Source organism: Telopea speciosissima, chromosome 3, assembly GCF_018873765.1.
Source record: "Telopea speciosissima isolate NSW1024214 ecotype Mountain lineage chromosome 3, Tspe_v1, whole genome shotgun sequence".
Classification (NCBI taxonomy): Eukaryota; Viridiplantae; Streptophyta; class Magnoliopsida; order Proteales; family Proteaceae; genus Telopea; species Telopea speciosissima.
The window spans coordinates 68,022,390-68,050,313 of NC_057918.1; the positions used below are offsets into that span (position 1 = coordinate 68,022,390).

Consider the following 27,924-nt stretch of genomic DNA (forward strand, 5'->3'; position numbering starts at 1 on the left):
GGGCAGCTCCACCACCTCCAGTAGTACCACCACGAGTTGACCTCGCACTCCAACAAGCACCTGGTGTTTACAGAAAGAAAGGCAACAAACAACCAAAAATCAAGGGAGCATGGAAAAATCTGAAGGGGATGGTGAAGGAATCTATAGCTAAGTGGATGTTATAAAATACCATCCCAGCAAACACTGCACAAGGCCCCTTTTATCAGACTATGATAGATTCCATTGCTGAGGCTGGCCCAGAGTATAAGGGGCCCACCCCACATGAGATCATGAATGTATAGCCCTAACAGACGAGAGAGCTTCCAGAATATATCAATGAAATGATGGGGATGTGTGAGAGCTATGGGGTGACCATACTGTGTGATGGTTGGACTGGTCCTACAAGAAAGTCCATCATCAACTTTATGGTGTATTGTGATGGGAGGACAGTCTTTCTCAAGTCTGTGGATGCATCCAAGGAGAAACAGGATGCAAAGCATATCTACAAACTGTTGAAGGACGTTGTAGATGTAGGAATGGGGAATGTTGTCCAGATTGTAACAAACAACGGAAGCAACTACAAGAAGGCCGGTGAGAAGTTGATGCATAACAGTAAGTATCGGCTGTTTGGACTCCTTGTGCTGCCCATTGTATAGACCTCATGTTGAATGATATGGGAAAGATTAAATTGGTACAAAATGTTGTGAAAAAGGCAAGACAAATGACCAACTTTGTCTACAACCATGGGTTTGCATTAAACCTCTTGAGGGAGAAGTGTGGGGGTGACTTAGTGAGGCCGGGCATAACTAGATTCGCCACCAACTACATTGCACTCAAGAGTATTGAGACCAAGAAGTCCGGACTTAGATCTATGTTTGCTTCTGAAGACTGGTTTAACTGGAATGGGTCCAATACCCATGGTGGTAAGGAAGCACAAGCTATCATTGTATCAGAGGACTTTTGGTCAAAGTTGCAGCAAGTGGTACAACTTTTGGACCCAGTGGTCAAGGTTTTGCACATAGTTGATTCTGCTCTCAAGGGACCAACCATGCCACAACTATATGCTGCCATAGACTGGATGAATGATGGTGTTTACAATGTGAATCCACGAGGTAGCAAACACCTTCGCAAAATTATCAAGGAGCGCTGGGAAAATCAACTTATGCATCCACTACATAAGGCTAGTGAGTATAATTTTTTTTTTTTATGCAATTACATTTTTTAAAGTTAATTTGAAAGATATATTACTAACTATTAAGGCATTGACAATATGTAATGTCAATTTTCAGCATACTATTTGAACCCCAAGTACCAATACAATCATAGGATTAGGTTGAATAGTAGTCTTATTGAAGCAGTAAAGCAAGTAGTAGCCAAGTTGGAGCCTAATAATAAAGTACAAGCTATATGCAATAATGAGGTGAGTCTTACAATTCATTTGGAATTACCTCAGTAAATACTAAATAGTAATGAGTCATTACTAATCTATTAAATATTTTCCAAATGATTATAGTTGAAGACTTTTAGGGATGCATTGAGGAGTTTTAGAACCGATGCTGCGGAGCAAGGCCGGACACGTGATAATGCCGGTACTTATTAGTCTTAGTCATTATTCAATTCAATATCTTATGCTGCTACCATTGTATGTATTGAAACTTTTGAAAGGAAAATAACATGTCACTTTTGTTGTAATGCAGCTAAATGGTGGCTGTTGTATGGGGGTTCGGCAGAGAATTTGAGGAAAATAGCAATCAAGGTTCTCTCCCAGACATGTTCCGCATCTGACTGTGAACGGAATTGGAGTATATTTTATTTCATCCACTCCAAGAGGAGAAATAGATTGGGTTCTGAACGTCTATTTGACTTGGTGTATGTGCTTTACAATTTGAGGTTGAAGATGCAACACATACGCATGGGACAAGAGGGTATTAGGGAAAATATCGATCTCGCCGACATTTTCCAGGTGGAGTCAGATGATGAAGATCCTATTGTTGATTGCGTGAGGGATAGAGGTGAACCAGTGTTAGCTTAGCCTGGAGGTAGGCCTGACCCCATGATAGTCGAACATATAGAAGCTGATGTGGATGAGTTCATGGCTGACGAGGGTCAAATACACGCACAGGACGCGTCACCCATACTGTTCCAGCCTACTGGTGGCAATATTGATGAGGAAGAAGATTGGTCCATGTCCTCCGGTGGCGGTGGTGGAACTCAGACTCAGACTCGTACAGATGATGATGGTGTAGATGGTAGTGATGGTAGAGATGGTGATGATGGAGGTAATGGTGCTCAAGCATATGAGGAGACTCGAGTCCCATATGTTGTAGGAAAGCAGCAAGAGCCAGTCCGATTCACCGGAGAAACACAGTTTGATCATGCCACACAAGATACAGACCACGGTGCACATGCCCCCACTCAGGCCACACCAGCCACCTCGACCTACTTGAGACAGCGTCGTGGCCAGTCCCGTCCTCGTGGTACTAGTAGGCAGCTGATCTTATGGACATTGATACCTTATCTGACTCTGTTCGTGGATTGAGTATTGGCGATAGGGACAACAGATCGAGTGGGCATTTCCGTGCCCCATCTTTTCAGATAGAGAGCAGTCCATCTCCAGCACAGTCAGAGTACAATTCATCTCATTCACATCCATATGGCCAAGGGCAGTTGACTTAGGGGGGGGGAACATATATCTTCTCCATCCATTCCCAGTTTTGAGTACGACTCCTACTCACAAGGACGTAGTGGATCATTTTTCGTGGATTACATCTTTTCCTACCCAACCCACCAGCCGTACTCGTACATGCTCCCAGAGGCGTCATATCATAGTGGATCAGTGGGTAGTACTTCTTCACAGTTTGGGATCCTAGGATAAGTTACCTTTAGCATGTTGATGATGCAATTTACATGGTCATTGTGGATGACTACACTCGTTTCTTCTCCCAGACTATGACGTGGCATTCATATGTCCTACAGTCGGAGAACAATGCACGTCGGCTCAATCGGACTATGAGTAGGGTCGATCCTGGACAGCGGAGTAATTATTATTAGAATATTTGAGTCACTTGATGACTACTTCACTTGTATTGGACTATTGGGGATATTGTCATATTGCTATCATCTTCTTAAGTTGTTATTGGCTTATTGACTTATTGTACTTAATATTATGACTGAAGTTAAAAGTCATTCACTTTATGTTTCCAACTTCCAAGTAAATTTACTTGTTTAAATTGCTTATTAATAATTATGTCATCCAGTACTTAAAGTCTTAAGCATTGTTTAACTGTAATTAACTAAGTTATACATTAGGATTCGACCGTATATTGCCAATCAATGGTGCAAATCCAAAACACCACTTTGGGTTACTATTTTTGCAATTTGAACATTTACATGTGTTTATATAGCTTAAAATAGGGTTTTAATGTAGTCCTAGGTAGGAGAAGTCCCACTAGGAACCAGGGAAAATAGGGTTACTTAATAGGGCTGGCCGAATGGGGCAGATTAGGCTAATTAGGGCAAGATTTAGGGTTAGGGTTGAGTAATGGTGATGGGGTTTATAGGGTTTTAATATGCAGGTTTAGGAGGCCTTAATGACATAAAGATGTTGGGGTTTGGAGGGGTTTTAAAATTCTGCAGTTGGGCAGAATCAGGTTGCAGGTTTTAGGGTTTAATGGAGTGAGGGGATGGCATAGTTATCAAGGCGTCGCCCATGGTATCCAGGCGGAAATATGGGAGCAAGGCGGTGGGGCGCCTTATGGTATGTAAGAAAGGCGACCGCCTTGGTCACCAAGGCGTCTCCAAGGCGGTCGCTTTTTGTTGTTAAATTTATTTTATGTATTTACTTTTTTATTCTATTTCCTAACTTATTATTGGAAAGTGTATATGGAGTATCTACACTGAGATACATTGGATCAATACTATAAAAACCCCATTTATTTATTTTTATTGTTTTATTCTATATATTAACTTTTCATTGGCTGGTGTATGTATTATCTACACTGAGATACATGTTATCAAGGGTATAAAAGACTTTTTCTTCTTCTTTTTCAACTAAAGTCCAAAACTGAAACCCACGACTTTTCATCTTTGTTATTTGGGTTTGGGAGAAAAAACCTACGGTGAAGGAACAACTCCAAGTCTCCAAGTCTCCATCGATTCCGGCATTGGTCTTCTCCTTCCAGCCGCTTTGATTCCGACGAAGCTTCCTTTGGCTACCACGTCTCCAGCAAGGTAAGTAACCTTCTACTCTTCTTCTTCTTCTCTTCTATTTTTTTTTATTCTGCTGCTGCACCTCCATGTCCCATTGTCCACTCAATTTTTCGTTTTTTTTTTTCTTATGCTGCTGCTGCTGCTCCTCCAGCCTCCACCCCCACCGGCGATTCCTACCTTAGGGCCTACTGCCTAGGCCTACTGATAATCGATTTTTTTTCTCTTTCTTTTCATCCTCCTCCTCCTTCTTTACAATTTTTTTTCTTCCTTCTCCTTCCCCGTGACACACTATGTTCTTTTCTTTCTTTTCTTTTTTATTTTTCCATCCTCATTTCTTTTGCCTATAATAAATTGAATGATATATCCTCATCCTGAGACAATGTGGACCTGTGAATACATATCATAGACGTCATTTTGTTATTTTGTCGAAATCATGATATGATAGTGTGGCTTCTCCACCCCCACCGGCAATTCTTATGCTGCTGTTCTTACCTGAGGGCCTACTGCCTAGGCACTCATTTTGGCATCATAGAGGTAAGTATAATAATTAGCAACCCTTTATTCTTTATATTTAATAATTTATAATGTTGTTCCATATTTATATGCCATATTTCTATGATAATAAGATGAACTTAGTTTGTTAATTTGTTTTTTTGATGAATATCTTGCATTGGTTTGACTCATTAACATTTATTTAGCAAAGTAGAATTATATAATTTTTAATATGCTATTTATGCCAAATAAAATGGTTATATAAAAAAAAGAATACTAGAACGCCTTGTGGGTGCCCTATCGCCAAGGCGCTTAGGAAGGCCCTCAAACGCCGTGGTCGCCTTGCCGCCTTGATAACTATGGGGGATGGAGGGGTTAGAGTGGATACTAAAGGCTAGGGTTAAGGTCGAGTGTGGGGAGTGATGTGGGGAATGTGAGCTTGAAGTGGGGTTAGAGGGTGAGGGCTAAATCTGGAATTATAAGGGAGTCCTAGTTGAGGTAGGAGTTGCAGGTTTAATGGAGTTTAGGGTCTGATGGATGGAAGGGGATGTGGATTAGGTCTAAGGGAAGGGTAATGGCTAGGTGGAAGAAGACTTTAAAATAACTTGCAGGTTTGAACTTACTGTAATGCAGGAATAATGGCAGCAGCTTAAAAACTTGATAGAACTTCCCGATCTTCACAATGCAAGGAGTCGCAGGAGTCCACCTACCCTTCACCACCTTGAGATCCACAAGGATGCAAAACTCACAGAGGAGCAGAGGCAGCAGCTCGATGGCAGCAAGCACAGCTTGAAACAGGAGATTTTTTATGCAGAAAATAGTGGGGGAGCCTGCCCACGATAGCTTTATTTATAGTAGAAAAAAGGGCCAAAAGGCCTTACAAATATTCAGATCTGGAAAAGGAATCCCAGACCTGAATCCTAGTTACAATCCTAATCAGATTAGGACTGGTGGTTCCTAACCTGAATCCTAACTACAAAACAGCAGACTTGTACAAATAAAACAACAAAACAGCTCATCCCTCTAAAATCGTGGAGAGGGAATATCTAAGTTAATAAAAGGGGAAAAGACTGTTTTACCCCTAATAACTAAAACACTAAAAAAAACTATGGAAAATAAAGGCTCCAATGAAAATTCAAAAAAAAACAGGCAAGTCATGGCTTCTTCTTCTTCCTAGTGCTTGGACCTGCATCAGCTCTCCCCGGCTTAGAAACATTCATCTCTGATGAATGGGTGAAGGCCATATAGCGATCATATAACTCTGGGTCAAGCTTCTTGAAGTCATCGGCATGGATCCAAGTACTGTCCTGGCGTGGGCAACCTTTCCATTTGACAAGAAAGGAGTGGTAACCGGCGCCTTGACGAGTTGGCTTGTGCATGTCATCCAGAACCTCTTCAATCACATCTTCAGTAGGTGGCTTCAGTTGGGGCAGCCGCAACATGTGCTCCGAATCACCATCATCTGAATGATGCCCCGTGTACAAGTATAGATCAGCCACGTTGAAAACATTGTTGATGCCCATATCAGCAGGCAACTCTAGAACATAAGCATTGGGCCCAATACGTTTCAGCACCTTGTATGGACCCATCTTCTTTGGATGGAATTTACTGTTGACACCCGGCTGGTGTCTCTCTGGATTCACCCATACCATGACCATGTCTCCAGGTTTGAACTCTACAAACCGGCGATGCTTGTCAGCAGTGGACTTGTAGTGATCAGTACTGAGTGCGATCTTGCGTCGAACATCCGCGTACACTTCGGTGATATGGCGGAGGAACTCATCAGCTTCTACACTTACATGAGCTTGAGGGGGTAAAGGAATGAGATCAATAGGGCGGCGGGGTTGTATCCCAAGGAGAATCTCGAAAGGAGTACGACTGGTGGTCCTGTTCATAGAGCTGTTGTATGCGAACTCAGCAATGTCAAGGAAAGAGGGCCATGTCTTCTCATAATCTCGGACCAAACACCGCAGCAAGTTACCAAGGCTCCTGTTGACTACTTCTGTTTGCCCGTCAGTCTGGGGATGGAATGCGGTAGAGAACAAAAGCTTGGTGTTTGTCTTCAGCCATAGAGTCTTCCAGAAGTAACTCATAAACTTCACGTCACGATCGGATACGATGGTACTAGGTAACCCATGGATGCGAACAATCTCCTTGAAGAACAGTTTGGCAATGTGGGAAGCATCAAGTGTTCTACGACAAGGAATGAAGTGAGCCATCTTAGTGAATCTGTCAACTACTACCATGATGGAGTCAAATCTTTCTTTGGTAGGGGGTAGCCCAAGTACGAAATCCATACTGAGATCAACCCAGGGTTGGTGAGGGATCGGCAGTGATGAGTAGAGGCCTGTGTTTTGCTTGGTACCTTTAGCTAGCTGGCAAACTCGACACCTCCGGATTACATGCTCTACATCTTTGTCCAAGTGAGGCCAATAGTACCGATCAGTCACCTGCAAGATGGTTTTATCTTTCCCGAAGTGTCCTCCTAAGCCTCCTCCATGTAACTCCTTGATAGTATGGTGCCATAAGGACAAGTCGGGAATGCAAAGCCGGGTTCCTAAGAACAGGTAACCATCATGTAATGAATACTTAGGGTGTTGTCCACCCTGCTTCAAATCAGCATATAGGACTTGAAAGTCCTTGTCACTAGCATACTCTTCTCTGATCTGCTCGATGCTAAGTGCATGGGCTGAAAAAGTATTCAAAGTTAAGACTTTTCTACTCAGTGCATCAACCACTGTATTCTCCTTTCCTAACTTGTATGTGAGGGCAAAATTGAAATCCTGTAGATATGCAACCCATTTAGCATGTCTGGTGCTAATGGACTTCTATGAGTGGAGGCGCTTGAGTGCCTCATGATCAGTGTACAGGACAAATTCTTTGCCAATAAGATAGTGTCTCCAATGTCGCAAGACCTGAACAACAGCATAAAGCTCTATGTCATAGGTAGAGTACTGAGTCTTGGCATCATTAAGTTTTTCATTATAGAAGGCAATGGGATGCCCATTCTGCATAAGAACTCCGCCTAGACCAACATGGGAAGCATCAGTAGCAACTTCGAAAATATGGTCAAAATTGGGCAGGCGTAGCACTGGAGCTTCAGTCGTCTTCTTCTTAATCACCTGGAAGGCTTTGTGAGCTGCTGCTGTCCATTCAAACTAGCCCTTGTTCTGCTTGGTGCATTCAGTTATGGGTGCCATGATGGCACTAAAATTGCGAATGAATCGCCTGTAGAAGGAAGCCAAACCATGGAAGCTTCGTACTTCAGTGAATGTCGTCGGAGTAGGCCATGCAACAATGCTACGGACCTTTTCTGGATCAGCTTCAACACCCTTTGAAGAGATTATAAAACCAAGGAAAACAACCTTGGGCAGCATGAAGGAACACTTCTTTAAGTTGATAAACAGCTTCTCTTACCGGAGTACTCTTAGAACTTGTTTCAGGTGGTCTATATGTTTATCTGGATGCTTGCTATACACCAAAATGTCATCAAAATAAACAACGAGAAATTTACCGATGAAAGGACGAAGTACTTGTGTCATGACTCTCATGAATGTGCTAGGTGCATTCGTCAGGCCAAAGGGCATGACCTTCCACTTGAACAATCCATCTTTGGTCTTGAAGGCTGTCTTCCATTCGTCTCCAGGCCGGATGCGAATCTGATGGTATCCACTTTGAAGATCAATCTTGGAAAAGATCTTAGACCCGGTCAGCATGTCTAGAATGTCATCAAGCCTAGGAATTGGGAACCTATACTTGATGGTAATCTTGTTGATAGCTCTGCTGTCCACACACATACGCCACGAGCCATCTTTCTTTGGTGTCAACAGGGCTGGAAGTCTGGAACAGCATAAGGACTTATGCTTTCTTCAATGAACCCCTTCTTGAGCAGCTCTCCAACTTGTTTATTAAGCTCTTCATGCTCGGTAGGACACATCCTGTAGGCGGGCAGATTTGGTAACATAGCACCAGGTACCAAGTCGATGGCATGTTGAATGTCTCTCAGTGGGGGTAGTTCGTTAGGCAGTTCTCCAGGCACCACATCCGAGAAATCCTATAATACCTCCTTGATGGGCTGTGTAAGTTTCACCTCTAATTGGGCAGCAACCTCTTGAGTCACCACGGCAAGAACCAAGCTTGTGTCATGGCTGGTTTGTTCAAACTCCCTCTGTGGGACAGCTAACAAATTACTTCCAGATTATGTCCCCTTTTGATTGGTGTGCATGACACAGCGTTAACGTACTTCTTCAGGCAAATTAAGGGGGTACCACTTGATCTGCTCTCCTTTATGTTGAAACACACACAGGTTTTTTTCTTCCTAGGAGGGCAACATCATTGTCGTATAGCCATGGTCTTCCCAATAGAACATCAGTCATTCTCATCGGGATGATATCACACCAAATTTCCTCTGAATATTTATGGGCCTGTAAGGGGACATAGCATCTCTTGTTCACATCAAGCTTATTCCCATTCAATAAGGAGACTTTGTATGGCATTGGGTGCTTTTCAAACTTCAGATTTGCCTTCTTCACAAGGTCTTCAGAAACAACATTAACACAGCTGCCACTATCAACAACTATCTTGGCAGTGCGCTTGCCTGCTCGCAAGCGAGTATAGAAGATGCAACTACGTCGCCAATCTTCACCCCTAGTTTCAGCACTCAATATATGTGCTACTACATGAACACCTCGGGTATCTTCAAAGTCATCACCCAGGTCATCAAAGTAAGCAGCCCCATCATCATCATCATCAGGGGGTAATGCATAAATACCCTATTCATCAAAATCATCAAGGTTTTCTTCTTCCTTTTCAGCTACATGAATCGGCCTCTGTTTTTGTGGGCAATCCTTTGCATAATGTCCCTTTTCATTGCAGCGATAGTATGTGTTTGGTTCACCGTTGGTCATTAGGGCTTTGCCCTTGTCCATACGAGAAGAGCAGCCAGTAAAGGGGGCTGTCCGTGTAGAACCAGCAGTGAAGTTGTTACCTCTATTATAACCATTACTTGGTTTGGATGCTGGAAAAGATTTCTTGGTGTTGACAGCAGTGGAGCCAAACCTTCTAGTGGTGTTCAGTAGGTCTTCAGCCTTCAGGGCTTTCTCAAAACAATCCTTGATGTCCAGAACATCCGCAACTCCAATAGCCCTAATAATATCATATCTCAATCCCAACCGAAATCGAGATAACATCTGAGTAGCACTCTCTCTGGTATCAGTACGAGAAGAAAGATAATCGAACTTCTGCATATACTCGAATACAGTCATAGTCCCTTGCCGAAGGGAGTTGAGTTGATCTTGCATCTGAGCTCTGTAATGTCTAGGCAAATATTTCTCCTTCAAGTCATACTTCATGTCCTCCCAGTTAGTAGGTGCATTACCTTCACGTTCCAAGTCTCTCTCTGTCTTTCGCCACCATTCTCGAGCAGGGCCAATCAGTTTGGTACGTGCCAATCTCATCTTTCGATCTTCAGGCAAGTCATACCAGTCAAAATAATCATCTAGGGGCAGCAAGCCAGTCATAGAATACCTGTGGATCACCATGCCCATTATACTCCTTCAGCTCTAGTTTGACCTTCTGTGTATCATACCTCCTATTAGTAACTTCATCTCCAGTGAAGTAGGATCTCATGTATTCCTCAAAGTTAGGCCTTCGAGGTGCTTCTGCAGTTCTGTCCCTGTCTTCTCTGTAGTCATCTCTGTCAGGTCTACGTCGGGCCCTGTAATCTTTGTCATGTCTGGGGTGATCTCTGTGGTCCCTGTGACGTCTGGGATGATCCCTACGATATTCATCCCTTCCCAGAGTTCCATGTACTTCAGAATGAACTTGAAATCTATCTTCCTCTACATATAGAGGGTTGCTTACAAGAGGCACAGCTTGCCTTTCTTCCAATCGTGTCACTTTGCCATTAAGTTTCTGTAGCATATCCATGATTACAGCCATGGGATCCGGTGGGGGGCAAATTGGTGTCTGGGGTTGGATTGCCATGGTCATCCATGGCTCTGATACCACTTGATGTAGTCCTAGGTAGGAGAAGTCCCACTAGGAACCAGGGAAAATAGGGTTACTTAATAGGGCTGGCCGAATGGGACAGATTAGGCTAATTAGGGCAAGATTTAGGGTTAGGGTTGAGTAATGGTGATGGGGTTTATAGGGTTTTAATATGCAGGTTTAGGAGGCCTTAATGACATAAAGATGTTAGGGTTTGGAGGGGTTTTAAAATTCTGCAGTTGGGCAGAATCGGGTTGCAGGTTTTAGGGTTTAATGGAGTGAGGGGATGGAGGGGTTAGAGTGGATACTAAAGGCTAGGGTTAAGGTCGAGTGTGGGGAGTGATGTGGGGACTGTGGGCTGGAAGTAGGGTTAGAGGGTGAGGGCTAAATCGGGATTATAAGGGAGTCCTAGTTGAGGTAGGAGTTGCAGGTTTAATGGAGTTTAGGGTTTGATGGATGGAAGGGGATGTGGATTAAGTCTAAGGGAAGGGTAATGGCTAGGTGGAAGAAGACTTTAAAATAACTTGCAAGTTTGAACTTACTGTAATGCAAGAATATTGGCAGCAGCTTGAAAACTTGATAGAACCTCCCGATCTTCACAATGCAAAGAGTCCCAGGAGTCCACCTACCCTTCACCACCTTGAGATCCACAAGGATGCAAAACTCACAGAGGAGCAGAGGCAGCAGCTCAATGGCAGCAAGCACAGCTTGAAACAGGAGATTTTTTATGCAGAAAATAGTGGGGGAGCCTGCCCACGATAGCTTTATTTATAGTAGAAAAAAGGGCCAAAAGGCCTTACAAATATTCAGATCTGGAAAAGGAATCCCAGATCTGAATCCTAGTTACAATCCTAATCAGATTAGGACTGGTGGTCCCTAACCTGAATCCTAACTACAAAACAGCAGACTTGTACAAATAAAACAACTCATCCCTCTAAAATCGTGGAGGGGGAATATCTAAGTAAATAAAAGGGGAAAAGACTGTTTTACCCCTAATAACTAAAACAATAAAAAAAATTAAGTATGGAAAATAAAGGCTCCAACGAAAATTCAAAAAAAAACAGCCAAATCATGGCTTCTTCTTCTTCCTAGTGCTTGGACCTGCATCAGGTTTCCATGAAGTTCAGGCCTTACCTTAGCCTAAAACCCACCGAAATGACCTACCGAAACATAACAGAAAAAATGCAATATTTAGACCGAAATATCCGAAATTATTTCGGTCAGCCCAAAACACCGAAACGAAACGAGTTTTCGGACTATGCCTTCAACTGGAAGGTCTGGTCCATCGAAGTTCTCAGTTGCTAAATCTGGTATAGTTTCTAATTCTGGGATTTAGTCCATCTCTGTGTCCTGCCAACAGTACAGGCTGAGTACTGTCCTATTTTTTGTAGTTGATGGACTCCTAGCATTATATGTCAGACCCTTAAGAACCCTTAAGAGTGTTGTTGTGCTAAGGTGTATATCAGTACTTGTAATCGAGTGATTTCCTTGTTAAAGTGTTGCTGGGGTCCCTGGTTAATTTACAGTTTGACAGCAATGTTGATCCAGATTGTAGGATAGGATATCAGCACCCTATTCCCTACATTATTTTTAGATTGACCATTACGACTGTCTATGATGGTATTCTAACGGCAAGGATTGCAGCTGCACATGCAAATATTTATCTACACACACAAGCACGTGGGAGAAGAGAGATGTTTCTCATGGAGGTGCCACAAAGGTTAAAGAGAAGAGGAAGAGAATGGAAGGAAACTGTCAAAAACATAAGGATTTTCTTAGTTAGTAGTTACAAATATCACAATACATTTTGTGTGACCTTATAAAGTAATTGTATCATAATACCACCATCAGTTTCATTTCTTGTATCTATCCAAATTTTATTATATTTATATGTCGTTGTTTTCTGGGATTTTAAATTAGCTTTGTACTGATTGTCTGATTTACAAGTTGGCTTGTCAACTTTAAAATTTACGAGCACAGTGGAACCATTGGGGTTTAAACATATCCAGCTTTCCCAGGTTAACCTGCCCAATCCATGCCTTTTTTCCCACTCTACCTGTTCCATGTGGACCCACACAACCTACCAAGGATGCAGTTCCTAAGTCAACCAACATTACCATCATGGTAAGATTGTGATTAAGAACACAAACAAGATCATGGATCCTCATCCTCTCCCATAACCTTAAGTATGTCTAGGGCTTGTGGATTCCCCAGCAAAGACAACACAAGTATGAGTTCCAATTTCCAAAATCTTGTAACTGCACTTTCTTTAATGCAATCTATCTGTTATTATCAGAAGCTATGGCAGACACTCACCAGTGAAATAGATATCACTGAAGTTTCACTTTGAGATATCAATGACCAGATACGCTCTTTAGACACCATCTCCTCTGGGAAAAGGCAATAACAAATTCAATATTGATCATAGCATATTAAGCCAATACCAATCATGAGGCAACAATCAACATTTCAATTGCAAACAATACCTGCTTTAATATCAACAGCGGCAGCCTTAGCAACTATTAGGAATGCATAAATGCCATCCAACCGCTGTGCTGCTTTGGTAAAACCAGTCTTCGTCAATTGAACAAGAGGCCCCAGCAAAGATGATATCTGAAGATGGGAATACAAAGCTTTAGGTAACTAAAAAGCAGTTAAAGCAATAACAAACAAAATGAGAACATTAGCTCGTTGTTTTCCTCACCCTCACAAAGACATCAGCTTTCTTACATATGACTCGGAGGCAACGAAGGTGGCCCCGTCTCAATGTTTCCTTCTCTTTCAGGCCCGAAGCAATGAAAGAAACAACATCTGGATGAACAGCATCTGCAGATCGTGCTGCCCAAGAACCTAATGCACACAATACTGCAAGTTTCACCTCTTCATTCGCTGCACACAGATTCTGATCATATGAGCCAGAATAAAGAGAAAAGAAGGGGAAAATATCAAGGTCCACTGATTCTATGGCAGAGGAAAGGACAAATAAAAAAACATTGCCAAATTAGAAATGTACCATCTTCTTTGTAACAGGACAAAAGAAAGCTACATATGGTGGATGCCAAGCTGTTTAGTACCCTCCCTTCAGGAGCATGTGACAATTCTTGCAGGGTATTGATCATCCCAACCCTCTGGTAAGGAAATGCTAGTCTCCCTTCTGACCCTGTTTACATTTATTGCCAGTTTAGAGTACTTATGCAAAGCTTTAAAGACTCAAAAAGATTTTAAAAGCATAAACCTGCAGCATAATAAGCTACAGAATATTTAAAATAATGCAAAAGCATATGAAAATATTAACCTAAATAAAAGAGTATGAAAACATTGATCTATGTGAACAAGAAGACCCAAACCTCCAATGACAGCTTTGACAGCATTGAACATTGCTTGCAGAGCATCAGGATCACTTGACTTTTGGCTCAAACATCTGACAATAGCCAAAGCCCCTAGTCTTCTGCTTTCATCGGCATGACGAGCTTGTGGTAATACCACCGAAATAATTTCGGTAGCATATTTACTCATATCAAGATTGACAGATTTCAACAGAACTTCGACTGCTTCCAACACAATCTCAGGGTTCCGTTTTAACATTTTCACAGAGGATGGAATAACAACACTCTTAAAATCTTCATGCAACATATGCATAAAGAGTGGGTGAAAAGATTCACTAAGACTCTTTGATGGCTTGTCCCTTGCATTCAGAACTGCTTTAACATACATGTCAAGAAATATTGGCTGTGGAAAGCAAAAGTGCAGAACATAAGATCAAAGTTTCCAACCAGACAGAAATCAGTGACCAGTGAGTATATAATGGCGCAAAGAAAACTAATTTCAATAAAACCCAAGCCAAAGGGTTCAGAAAGAAAAAAGGAAGTGGCAAACATTTCCTACCTTGAAGTCTTCAAACAAAGAAGGAACTGTACTCGAGTAATCAATTAACATCCATATCAATCTTTCACCGTCTTTGGAAGGGATCCTTGAATCCTTTAGGTCTGCTACATAGATTTTGTAAAGATCTGGTATCTGCAATGAGAAAGGATTAGAAAATACAGAAGTAATTGTAGCTTTCATGAGCCCAAAAAAAAAAAGTTGCTGGAACACAATAAATTAGTCATTAGAACAAACCTCAGAAAACAAATGAAAAAACATTCGCTTGCATGCCCTACGGGTGTGGAGGGAGCCCTGCATGACAATATGAAGCAGGGATGCCTGTGATGCTGCTATTCTCCACACTGCATTCTTTGAAACAGAGATAAACTGACTCTTACTTAGGAGCAGACAAGACCACTTGAGAAGCTTGTAGCAGCATCTGTGGGATTGAAACTTTAACTGTTTTTCAATGGCCTGAACAAGTGTCCCCGCAAAACTCTTCATAAAGGCAACACTGCCTAAAGCTTTGGCAATAATGTTATCAACAGCATTTCTTGAAGCATGATCATCATAAATAACCAATGTTTTGAAAATAATATCAACCAATAGTGACGCAAGCTCAGTTGACATCTCTGCAGAGTACAAAGAAGAGAAAGAAATTAATTCAAAATTAAAATGAAGAATATAACTACAACAATCACATTTCAGATTTCTGAAAGCTCCAATGAACATCAGCCATCTACTGTTAAGTCAAGGACAACAACCTTGTTAAAGAGAAGATTGGTACCACTTCATCACCAACAATAGGAATACCATAGGCTTGAAACATGTTACATAGTTTCATATAAAATATAGATGCAAAAGAATTACACAGCAAATATATATGGAAAGAAACTGAAGTCATGAATAGTCATCCTTGCTGCAAGTATCATTACATGCACTTGAATAAAATAACAGAGTTAAGAAAATCACATTTTAGCAACTTTTTCTTTTGGGTTAGTTAGAAAAAATCAACCCTCCCCCAGTTCAAGAACAAAAACTGGATTTTCAGCGAAAGGTGCAATTTTCAACTTTCTAATGCCGGGGTTTTTCTCAAATCTGAAAGTTCCATAAATTTTAATATGGTAAAACATTGCTAAAAATCGAAAGTGCGGTAAAATATTCATTTGTACTGATGCCCAAAAAAATATTTTCAACCAAAGCGATTTTGACAGCATTCATGGAAACCAAATTATGTTTGACCGGTACATAACTCCTTCAATATAAATCAGATTTAAGCAATCTTGAACTTGTTGGGAAGCTTTCAAAAATTTGTTGGGCTAAGTCAAAAAGATTCCCTTCTCTGTAAGTGATTCTCCAAAGGCGATACGTTGAGCAATGACCATAGTTCGAAAACTCGTTTCGTTTTGGTGTTTTGGGCTGACCAAAATATCCGAAATTATCCGATCGAAATTTTGAATTTTTTTGTTATGTTTCGGTAGGTTTTAGGCCAAGTTAATGCCTGAAACTTCATGGAAACCCTATTTTAGGCTATATAAACACATTTAAATGTTCAAATTGCAAAAATAGTCGCCCAAAGTGGTGTTTTTTATTTGCACTATTGATTGGCAATGTACGGTCGAATCCTAATGTATAACTTAGTTAATTACACATACACATTGTTTAAGACTTTAAGTACTAGAGGACATAATAAATTAATAATTAAAAAGTAATTTAAACAAGTAAATTGACTTGGAAGTTGGAAACATAAAGTGAATGACTCATAAGTCATAACTTAAGTCATAATATTAAGTATAATAAATAAATAACAAGTTAAGAAGATGATATCAATATGACAATATCCCCAATAGTCCAATACAAGTCAAGTAGTCATCTAGTGACTCAAATGTTTACAAATATTCTAATAATAATGACTCCGACATCCAGGATCGACCCCACTCATAGTCTGATGGAGCCGACGTGCATTGTTCTCCGACTGTAGGACAAATGAATGCCACATCATAGTATGGGAGAAGAAACGAATGTAGTCATCCACAGTGGCCATGTAAATTGCATCATCAACATGCTGAAGGTAACCTATCCTAGGATCTGGGTCACCAAACTGTGAAGAAGTATTACCCAGTGATCCACTACGTTATGACGCCTCTAGGAGCATGTACGGGTACCGCTGGTGGGTTGGGTAGGAAAAGATGTCATCTACAAAAGATGATCCACTACGTCCCTATGAGTGGGAGTCATAGTCAAAACTAGGAATGGATGGAGAAGATATTTAATTGATCACCATACAATGTACATAACCCCTATTTTTTTTACATTCTTGTTGTAAGAAAATCAAATTTTTGAAGCAGAAAAAATAAAGAAATAATATATATAGAAAAAAAATTTCAACACCATGAGGTCGTAGATTGGCCTCCGGTGTCTAACATATAGTAATTTCATCACAAACAAACAAGTATTGATCATGCTTCTTTCAAAAAAGCATTTTTGGAGAAATTGGTTTTACCAGAAATAATGGAAAAGCTTCACAAATATGCTAATGGTGTGTTCTCCGGCGAAGATTCGAAGGCCGGTACAAGAATCAACAAGGACAAGTGAAAGGATGACAAGGAGAAAAAAACCCAAAAAACCAGAGCTTGTTAAGTCTCAATCGAAATTCAAATGAGACTAACGAGTTTTGGTATTAATAAAGCTACTTTTGAAAAAGGAATCTCGATATCTCGCGAGATTTTGATTTGTCTCGAGATATCGCGAGATGGTCGAAATTTCAACCGAGTTTTTGCATTTTTTTTATTCGAGCTGCTGTTTCGTTTCGGTCAGGTTGAGATACTCGAAATATTCGAGATCTCGACCGAGATTTCGCGAGATTTAGTACTATGGCGATGCCGCGATGACCCCTACTATGATAGCAATAGCAATTGTTATTTTGTTCGTCCAACCAGCCCGAGAAATGAGATCCGATGCATACTTCACCTAAGATAAGCGCACGTAGAGCCCTCGAGTAGCACAGCCTTCTCGTGTGTTGCATTATAACATAGAGGATTGAGATCGCTTGGCATGCGTTATCAACCTTCCTGCTGCTCTCGAAAAGCCATAGTGAATCCGCCCTAGGGCGCTAGAGCTCGTGGGGAGTCACTTTCGGTATACCTCAAAAAAGTTCGAAAGCGATGCAACACTAAATGAAAGCTTTCCAACAAGTCCGAGATTGCTTAAATCTGATTTTTATTCAAGGAGTTACGTACCGATCAAACTTAATTTGGTATGCACAAATGCTGTCAAAATCGATCTAAATGAAAATATTTTTTTAGGCATCAATACAAATGAATATTTTACTACACTTTTGGTTTTTAGCAATGTTTAACCATACTAAGATTTATGGAATTTTTAGATTTGAGAAAAACCACAGCATTAGAAAGTTGAAAATTGCACCGATCGCCGATAATCCAATTTTTGGTATTTGAACTGGGGGGTTGACTTTTTATCCTTTTGGAATTTGATTTTTTTACTATTTTTATTGGATTCAAATATAAAAAAATTTACTTAAATGATATTAGGCATAAATAAGTGTCTGTCTTGGTTTCCCACAAAGTGAAACTCCTATTTGGACTTTGATTTTTCAAAATCTGATAGTGACATTGTGTTTAAATGGCCCAACATAGGCTTTATACCAATTTTCATGACAAAACTAGGTCAAAAACCCACCAAAACCATCAACCGAGTTAAAAAAAAAAAAGAAAAAATGCACCAACTCGCCAAGATCTCAGCCCAACTCGGTTTTTTTGGCTAGGTGAAACCAGCACTGAACCGAGTTCTCGAACCATGGTTAGAAAGATAGATGTCATGGAAAAGTTTATATGTAAGAAGATAGAGTTAATAATAATTCATGGAACCGAACCTAATCAATTGCCCTCTCTTGTTGATATTTTAGAAGGATTATGGAGACACCAAATCTCTCAAGGAGCCAAGTAGTTAGGCTACACTACCAGAAGTATTGGTCAAGGAAAGCAGCGTTATAAAAGACCTGGCTAGAACTTATAGGCTTGGGATTTTTTGATGGAACGGCACAATGCTAAGTTGCTAACTGGGAATGCTCACCGGAGGATGCCTGCCAGGTTATTAAGGTACAGGTGTTCCTATCTTCTTGTAAGCATTTTTTGGATGGGCGTTGTCTAATGTCTATCATGGAGGGTAGCACCTTTTCCACCGCAGCAAGTGGAAAAGCTTTTGGGTGTGTTTTCCCCCATTTTATTGTTTTCCAGTCATCAAAGCATAAAAAATGACTAGCCACCATTACTGTGTCATGTTCCAAGTGTTAAAAAAACCCTTAAGAATGTCTCCCTTCCACTTTCTTACAGATTTCAAACTCATTGAAGCATGTAAATGACAAATATTCACATGAAAAATAAACAACGGGTAATATAGAGATGTTCTACTCATCTCGAAATCTAAAGGGAATAATGAGCTTTTTTATTGGATTCTTGCAGTAAGAGGAGTTATAGATTTCTTCCTTCAATCTGTTATAAATTAACAGATAAGTTTAATAAATAAGAAATAAGTACAGCAGAAGAGAAGCAAAAAGTAACAGCTGCGCTACTTAAGTCCAGACTCCAGAAGCATCCCATTTGGCTGCCTCACTGGCTAAAGAATTGTAGTCACTAAGCATCGAGAGGAATGCGGTGGCCGTATAGGACAGTAAGGACCAGGCCCTCTAGAAGAAGGATAATATTATCGGATGAAAAACCAATGACTTCAGAACCCATCACCCATGATCTCAATCAATTGTGTGCAGGGATGAGGCCCAAGACCCTGGACCTAACCAAGACACCATCCACAACTGGTCCTAGGAATGTTTGAACAACTCAGCTTTAACTGTCCCTTAAGATTCAATATATACCTGAAGGGACTGCCCCCAACTAAACTGGAAAATCTTGGCTTGATAGAGTACACATAAATAGGGTACCAAAACCCATAGAGAAGCGAGTAAGAATGTGATGATCAACAAGTTGTCCTCCTTTGATAGCATCGAGTTAGCTTTCCATTAAGACAGAGAACTTACCAGTTGAAGTTTTTTTGGGGTAGTTATGGCCAATTTACTGACTAGATTTCAGGCTAAAAGGCTGTCACATCAATTCTATATTTAAGTTTAAGTGTGTGACAGTTTTAGATCTACAACAACCAGCAGTACTATATAGAAGAAGAAGGAAACAAGAGAGAAGAGAAGAAGAAAAGAATTGAGAGAAAATAAGCCACTGATTGGAGAGAATAACTACACACACAATTGGTAGCAGACTAGCAGAAACGCTTGTATTTATGACAATACAACAAAATAAATAGAAGTATACATTTAACTTATGTGGCATACACATAAAAATCCTAAGGGATACAAATTATTCCAGCAATCCAGCATTAGTCAGTTTTTTCATTTTGATTGTAGCAAAAGATAATTAATTTAGCTCCGCTCATTTAACTTCAAGCAACTTTCTTATCCGATCTTTGCATTTGCTGTTCAAGGGTTGTTGAAACAGTACCTCATTTGTTAATACTCTCAGGCAGAAATGTTCGATGACCTAAACATTACCCAATTACTGCCAAGAGATATTTTGAATCGGCTTTGAAGCTAAAAAGGGCAGGGTTTAACAGAAAAGGTAAGGAGTTTCTGGTTCTTCTCTCAGCTGTCATTGCTTGGAGCATTTGGTGTGAGAAAATGACAAAGCTTTTGAAAACGAGCTTGAACCAGCTTGTATAGTTTTTCGGTGAGCTGAGGAGAAAGTGATCTTTTGGGCCAAAGGTTTCCTCTAGCAAGCTACTAACATTAGGGGAACTGGATGATGTATTTTTTATAACTTGGGATACATATCAAATGACGTATAGCTCTTTTTGGCCTAGTAAATCAAAGAAGCATGTTTCTTCCTTGTTTGGCACATTTGGAGGCGCCAGTCTGGAGTAGTGGATATGATGAGTTTGGACAGGCGGGATAGTGGCGTGCACCATCATTTCCCACAGACACATTCAATGCCGGGTATGGTGAGTTTGATCAACATGGTTCTTCATTCCGCACTACTCGTGATGATCGGTTGCAGGGTGTGGCATCTTTTGTGGATAGCATCTCCTCATCCAGGCCCCCAGCAACCTTATCAGCCCGGTCCACCATGCAATTATAGTGGAGGCACATTTGCATTATATTAACGACTCGGTGATCTATATCCGAGGTTGGGGTACCTAGAATATGTTGATGATGCAACCTAGCAGGCTGTTGTGAATTGTGATGGACTTTGAGCATTTCTTCGGACATACCATGACATGGCCTTCTTTTGTGATCAAGTCTGAGGAACAGTTTCTTCAATGGCAACAATCTTGCTCATCTTTCAAGGCCGCCTGGAACTCTGTGGTATTGACATAGAGTAGTAAACTAGAAGGAAGGGCATGGGTGTTTTGAGTTTCACCTTTGATGTGGGTTGACTGACTGTACACTATGATGTTGACATTTTGTAACATATTGACATTTTCTCCATTTGTGACTTTCAATTGCATATTTTAGTTGTTTTCAATTATTTTTGTATGTTACTGTACTAAATTATGTGTAACATAGGCTACCTTTGAGAAATATAAAGGCAAGGTACGACGGTTATTGCCAACCTAGGGTACAAAACCAAACGATTGTGTTTTTTAACAATCTAGAGCTTCCATTGTGTTCAGGGATGCTTAGTTAGAGTCTTTGTGAAGTTTCAGACCAAAATATGGGCATTTGACCACCAAAATGGTCAAACAAAATCATCCATCAAAACCTGCAGGATTTCGGCAAGGTTTTGGTTGAAATCCAAAATATTACTGTTTCGACCAGGGTCAAACCTTGGCAGAGGTTTAGAGTGAGGGTCCTTGGGGTAAGAATTTTTATAAAAATGATAGAAATTACCTACTTACCCTTGGTTTTGAGCCGTTAGAACACGTGCTCATTAAAAGTTACCGCATAAATAAAAATAAATGGTTTGTGCCCATAAACAATAAACAGCTACTTAGCTGTTTATGAATTAATTTAATTTGAATTATATTTCTGAGAAATAAGGGCCAGAAATCATACCAAACGCCTGCAAAAAAATACAAATGTGTGCAATAAATAGACAAATATAAACCATACCAAAGAGAGTCCAAGAGTAAATTCTCATAGAAAACAACTTTTCTCTCTCCTTTTTACATAATCACATTATGGCCAACAGTGATTCATTGTCTCGTTTCATTCTTTTGGAATTCATTCTACTGTGAGCAACTGCTTCCTCCCCCCACCCCCATCCCATCAAAGCTTTAGCTGGAAAATGCGGGATTTAGGCTTATGGATGAACATCTAATTGCTGAGGCTGCCGGTGGAAGGGTTATGATGATGTGGGGGACATTCGCAACAAGGGTCATAATGATACTGGATTTAGGCTTATGGTTATGGATGAACATCCAATTGTTGATGCTGCTGGTGGAAGGGTCATAATGGTGTGGAGGACATTCCCAGCAAGTATATTTGGTATCTACCAGTCCTGGACCCCTCTTCCTCCTTTTTCATTTATTGTTTTTTATTTTTCATTTTCCGTGCACGTGTGGTTGGTTGTGCTGGAGTCATAATTCAGTTCACTGTGGTTTATGCGTGGGCATTGTAGCTTTTAAGCTGGTTCAGTTGCACATACATGGGGTTCAAGGCTATGTTTGGGTGTGGTTCTCTAGGGTTTTTCTTTCAGATTCAGAGGCTAAGTTTCCTGGTTGTCTTTCGTTGGGAAATTCTCTGTCCTTCCTCTTCGACTTCGATCTCCTTCTCCTCTATTCTTTTCTTTTTCCCAATAAAGTTAGTCACTTAACCCCCATTACCACCATCCCCCTCTCCCCCCCCCCCCCCCAAAAAAACCCAAAAAAAAGGTGTTATCACAACTGATTTCGTTTTTGTTGCAACTGTATGACAGAATTGGAGAGATGGTAGAATGAATTTAAAATGTGACTGGGAAAGTCAAGATGAAGCAACCCATAATCCCAACAGAAGGATGAGAGTGTCCCAGTGCAAGAGGCTCCCACTACTGCAGGGTCTGGGAGGGGCAAATATACTCAGCCTTAACCCCCGCTTCGCAGAGAGGCTGTTTTGATGTTTCAAACCCGCAACCAATAGTGCAACTTAACCATCGGGCCAAGGCTCGACCACTAATCTCCACAGAAGGATCTGGTGCATAATACCTTCTCTAAAAAACAACAAAGATATAACAAAACATTAAAGAGGGCAAAGAAGCCAGAACGTAGTATCTCTAAGCTGACAACCATATCTGTGGAAGATGCCTGGCATGTTTCAAATTATATTGAATAGGACTAGATATGTTAATTTTACAACAAACCAATGAACTTGTCACAGACTAATACTCCTCATATAATACATAAGGGACACAAAATTGCTCAGCAATGTCCATTCTAGCAATTGAATTTGACCCCATACGTGTAATGTAGTTGGGTTGGAAACAATATTACTAGGTTAAAAGAAAACATTCAAAGAAATCGCAGAATACCCTGGACAAACACTGCCAAATGAAATCATTACATTCAATTAAAGTAACAACACCAACTATCCTATCTATTTTTCAATTATACCACTCTGTTAAGTACGCTCAAATTATTCATTTAATTAATGGGGATTGTTTATATCTTTGAACATCAGGAAATTGACGACTTGGACTTGTTAATACATGAAAAAAATGAAGCTGCATTACTTATTCAAAAACGACATTAAAAGGGGAAAAAAAGAAGAAAAAAATGCTCATACACCCACTCACAGTGCAGTCGGAACTCCGAAGTCGATACAAATATATTTTAGTTAGAAAACCAATAGTAGTGGCAGAAGAAGAATCAGCAAGGAAATGCGAAATTCCGACGGCCCATTTTAACAAGAGACATAATACACGTATACAGGTGAATTATATAAGGAGATGCTAATACAATTGGAATCCAAGCTTAAGCATTGGTATATTAACTAAAAACAGTAATAAGTTGGGTGAGTAGAACACCTGAATTGCATGCAACTGATGATAGCTCTTCACGGAAGATCCGAACTCGTTGCTTGGTAGATGAAGTTGAAATCGATAGCGCAGCAGAACTCAACACTTCCATTGATTGATCCATCGAATAAAAGATTGGAGATCCGAAATAAATCAGTGAATGCTTTTTTTTTATCGACGAAACTGAGTTCTAACAAAGTATGTGTTGAACTTGACAAAGCGAATGGGTTTGCGGAAATAGTTGAATAAAGGTCTTATCTCCGGCCATTCAATCACCTAACCCTACTCATTATTAGAGCTTTTAGATGAGGTTTTGTATGCTGGAAATCTTACAGTCCAGTGCAAATGAACAGAAGTTCTCCGATTTTTCGCTTTACTTTTCTTTTACGATGATAAGATCCACTATTAACATCTGGGCTCGGTTTTCCGTTTAATATATTATTAGGGTTTTAGGGCGCCAGGGGAGCTTGAACGCTTGAACGGAGTGCGGAAAGCGAGTGACTCAGTGAGGTGTGTGAGGGCAAGGTGACTAAAAATGGTCCAAAATGATGGTTGGAAATGTGTCCACTAATTGGAACCGTCTGATGCGAATCTCCCATACACCATGCCCGAGCATCACCACTCCAATGGCTGATTTGGCTAATCCATGTCAATGTAGAGGCCTTGGAAGCTCAATTAATACAGATGTCCAAAGCATAGTCAGCAAAAACGGAAACGGCAAAAAAACGGAGTCGAAACATACGTGTTTTAAACAGCGTAAAATAACGAATGGTATAGTCAAAAAAAGGAGAACAGTTAAAAACGGAAATGAATGGTGTGCGTTCTAAACGGCGTAAACCCACCGGGACTTTAGCTACCAACTAAAGGAAAATCTAACCACTAGAGGGGGAGAGGGAGAGGGTGTGCTTTTCATTCTGGCACAATATGCAACCAGGAGAGTTGATCCCTTTACCTCTTAGGGGGCATGTGTTCAACCGGCAAATCACCAACCAACCGACCAAACAATTGTTTGCCAACTTAAGCTTGGTTGTCACAGAATTGGTGTTATATGAATAGCAACAAAATCAATAGGTCCATTAGATTTTAATTAATATAAAACAAAACCTACCTTTTTGTGTTAAACTAGGTTTGTCAAATGTACAAAAACACCATGCATATCCCTGGTAAGAAACACATCACTCTTATCATTTTGGATTGATTTTGCCTTTTTCCGTATGCTTCGCAATCAAATGTTAAAAAACGTGGATGGTGTTTTAAACGCGTTTTTGCTAACAAAGGTCCAAAGTCCACTGGTGATATCTCTTATCTATCTTCCCTCTCTTATCTCTCTATGATAACGTTTGTATTTCCATATTTTAGATTGCCTACAACCAGGGGTGTCAACTTTGGACCAGAATCGAGAACCGGACCGCTAAGAACAGGTACCGACCTATCCAATAGCTTATTGGTCCAGTTCCGGATCTACCGATAAGTTATTGGTCCGGTTTTGGATCTACCAATTAGGAACCGGAACCGGTAGAACTAGAATAAATTCACACCCTAACCTTAATTCTTAACACTCAAGGTCAAGAGAAGTAATACCAAACCCTTATTTATTTTTTTTTAGTTTTTAAATTTTGGCTAGTAACACTTGTCTCATATACTATTTTACCAAAGATTTGGCTGTTAATTTTTTAGGTCCATTTGGGAATGCTAACTTAAGAACATACCTTAAAATTATCCTAATTTATGAGGGGCGGTGGTGTCCGACTTATTAATTAATACAAAACAAGAGAGAGGTAATATAGACTAGTTATGTGATTTGAAAAGGAAAAAAATGAAGCATATCTCATGTGAATGAAATTAGTGTCTTATTATAATATTATTAAATATATGTAGCATGTGTTAGGGAATTTTTATTGGTCTGGTTGGAATCGTTTAGGAATCGAAACCGGCCCACCCATTAGTTAATGGTCCTGAATCTCAAGTTTGGAACCGATTATCTTATTGGTCCGGTTATGGTCCTGACCCCTTAGGACTAGAACCGTAAGGAACCGGACCAATTGACACCCCTACTTGCAACCAACCATGATAGACTTGCCAAGGAGGCAGCCCATTTCTACTAGTGGAAAACTCCACAAGGTAATAAGATCCATTGGGTCTCTTGTGGAAGAATGTGTCTACCAAAATTCAATGGAGGATTGGGTTTTGGAGACCTAAAGTTATGTAATTTGGCACTTCTCTACAAATTTGTTTGGCAATTATGGAAATATTCGAACTCCACGTAGGCATGGTTTATGAAACCAATTTAATTTTCTAGATGTGACTTCTTACAAGACAGGTTGGGACGTCATTAGTCATGGGCTTAGTGGAGTATTCTAGTTGGCCGGAAAGTTCTTCTTATGGGTCTTACTTGGCAAGTTCAGAAAGGTGATCAAATCAGAATTTGGGAGGACCAATGGATACCAAGTCTTCCCGGTTTTAAGATTCAACATCTTTAGCCTGATACATGTCCATTTCATCTTGTTTCCTAACTTATTGATCAGCATAATAATTATTGGAATTTCCAAATCTTGGAGGCATACTTTTCATCTAAGTGATCGAAAGACTACCCATGAAATTCCACTATCTTTATTTTGCGAGGAATGACACCCTAAGGTAGGGAAGGGCCTAAATGAATGCCATAGTGTCAAGTCTACTTACCATGTTCAGTGCACTAAGAGCATTAGAGATGTTTCATCTTTGGCATCATCGTCTTCATCAAGAATAGTGGTTCTATCGGTTGTGTGGAAAAAAAAGGGTAATTTACACATACCACCCTGAGGTTTAACAAAAGTAAAATTTTACCCCCAGTTTTGGATAATTTTGCGTACCCCCTGAGGTTTACAAACGTTAACAAATACACCCATTCCGTTAGTTCATGACTAACAATGTTAAAAATATGATGTGAACTGACAGAATTACCATTGCAAAGAAAAAGAAGAAAAAAAACCTATGCAGCTCATCTTCCCCAAACGATTTGGGGAAGATGAGTTGCAGGCATCCCTTTCTCTCCTCTCTCTCTCTCTCTCTCTTGTCAAGTACTCTACCTTCTTCTCTTCTCTAAATCTAAATCTCTAATGGGGAAAAAGAAGAGGACGACACAAGAGGAAAAAAGAAAAAAAGAACCCGCTTCACAAGAGCTTCCATTAGCGCAAACCTTTCCATCTCCTCTACCTTCACTGACATGCTTTCAATTTGAAGAGCCTTCTTTTTAATCTCTTCCTGACCTAAAGTAACCTTTTCTTTCTGAATTGCTGTTTCAGTTTCAGCCATGATAACCCGCTTCACAAGTGCTTCCATTATGTCTGTAATCATTCTTACAGACTTAATCATTTCACCAATATATGCTCCATCTTGTTCATCAACCGATCCATGTCTGCTCATGATTACCATCCAAGTTTCCTCATTTGCGCAATCAAAGGAAGAAAGATCCACATCCTTCGACCAGTCGACAATGGCGTACCATTTTTGTCAACAAGACCTACCCCTTCTTGATGTCTGATCCCACATGAAGTATGAGCTAAACGTGGAATAGACATGATTCTTGCTTTTGATTTCAAGTACGTAAGCAACATCGATGTAGTTTTAATCCTTCGCCAAAGAACTTCTAGTTCCTTTTTTGCATCTTCCTTAGAGTCTACAAAAGCTTTTACCTCTGTAAGCTTTGCTTGTAAGGCATCCACCTGAGGCTGTCTTTGCTCCATCTCCTCCTTCTACATGATGTTTTTTTGATTTAGCTGAAACTTAAGTGAGGTCTAAATCTTCCTCCATTTTCACTGCCATCACCTACTCTCGGTTATGAGGAGGAATTGTACCTTAGATGAAACTCTGAACCTTTGAACAAATTATACTGGATGATGTTATACACTTATACACACTTATAGACAAAAAGAAATGAAGAAGAAACATTCAAATTGAAAAATACAATGAAAAAGGAAACATCTGTGAGCAGACATCTATACTAATGCTAGCTGAGAAGAATCCATGGGAAAGAAAAGTTCACTAAACAGGCTAAACCATTGAACGATTTGAATTAGTTGGGCCTCGCAAAAGTTTTAAGCTTAATGTAGATCAATTAGGAAGTAGGGGGGGTTAGGTAAACAAGTTATGAATACAATTCCCACGAATCCAGGACGACGCAAGAGGAAACAAGAAAAAAGAAATTCATATCCACTCTATTGTCCGTACCAGCCAGAAGATTGAACAAGCAGAGCAGATAACAGAAGAAAACCAAGTCCTTTTTCCCCATTAGAGATTTAGATGTAGAGAAGAGAAGACGGTAGAGTACTTGACAAGAGAGAGAGAGAGAGAGAGAGAGATGCCGGCAACTCATCTTCCCCAAATCGTTTAGGGAAGATGA

At 40.3% G+C, this 27,924-nt stretch overlaps 2 protein-coding genes across 3 annotated transcripts in view; both read right to left on the reverse strand.

Moving 5' to 3' along the window:
• LOC122653813 (protein ILITYHIA) overlaps positions 1-23,973 on the reverse strand; it is a 169,063-nt gene extending 145,090 nt beyond the window's left edge. For both annotated transcript variants that reach the window (XM_043847758.1, XM_043847757.1), the window contains exons 1-8: positions 23,553-23,973; positions 14,788-15,164; positions 14,554-14,685; positions 14,016-14,397; positions 13,682-13,828; positions 13,373-13,557; positions 13,155-13,281; positions 12,985-13,058 (exon numbers count right to left, since the gene is read on the reverse strand). In XM_043847758.1, the coding sequence (XP_043703693.1) occupies positions 12,985-13,058; positions 13,155-13,281; positions 13,373-13,557; positions 13,682-13,828; positions 14,016-14,397; positions 14,554-14,685; positions 14,788-15,164; positions 23,553-23,667 (1,539 nt within the window). In that variant the 5' untranslated portion in view covers positions 23,668-23,973. The remainder of the gene's footprint in view (positions 1-12,984; positions 13,059-13,154; positions 13,282-13,372; positions 13,558-13,681; positions 13,829-14,015; positions 14,398-14,553; positions 14,686-14,787; positions 15,165-23,552) is intronic.
• A 2,657-nt stretch (positions 23,974-26,630) lies between these two features.
• Positions 26,631-27,268, reverse strand: LOC122655456. The gene is made up of 2 exons (XM_043849652.1): positions 27,028-27,268; positions 26,631-26,869 (listed from the first exon to the last, which is right to left on the reverse strand). Exons 1-2 carry the CDS (start codon positions 27,266-27,268, stop codon positions 26,631-26,633), a joined length of 480 nt encoding a protein of 159 aa, XP_043705587.1.
• Between the last annotated feature and the right edge of the window lie 656 nt (positions 27,269-27,924).

Coding starts and splice junctions, on each gene's coding strand:
- LOC122655456 (XM_043849652.1), bottom strand. CDS start 27,268: ATGGAGCAAAGACAGCCTCAGGTGGATGCCTTACAAGCAAAGCTTACA. Junction 26,870..27,027: donor AGGTCTTGTTGACAAAAATG/GTACGCCATTGT, acceptor GAATGATTACAG/ACATAATGGAAGCACTTGTG.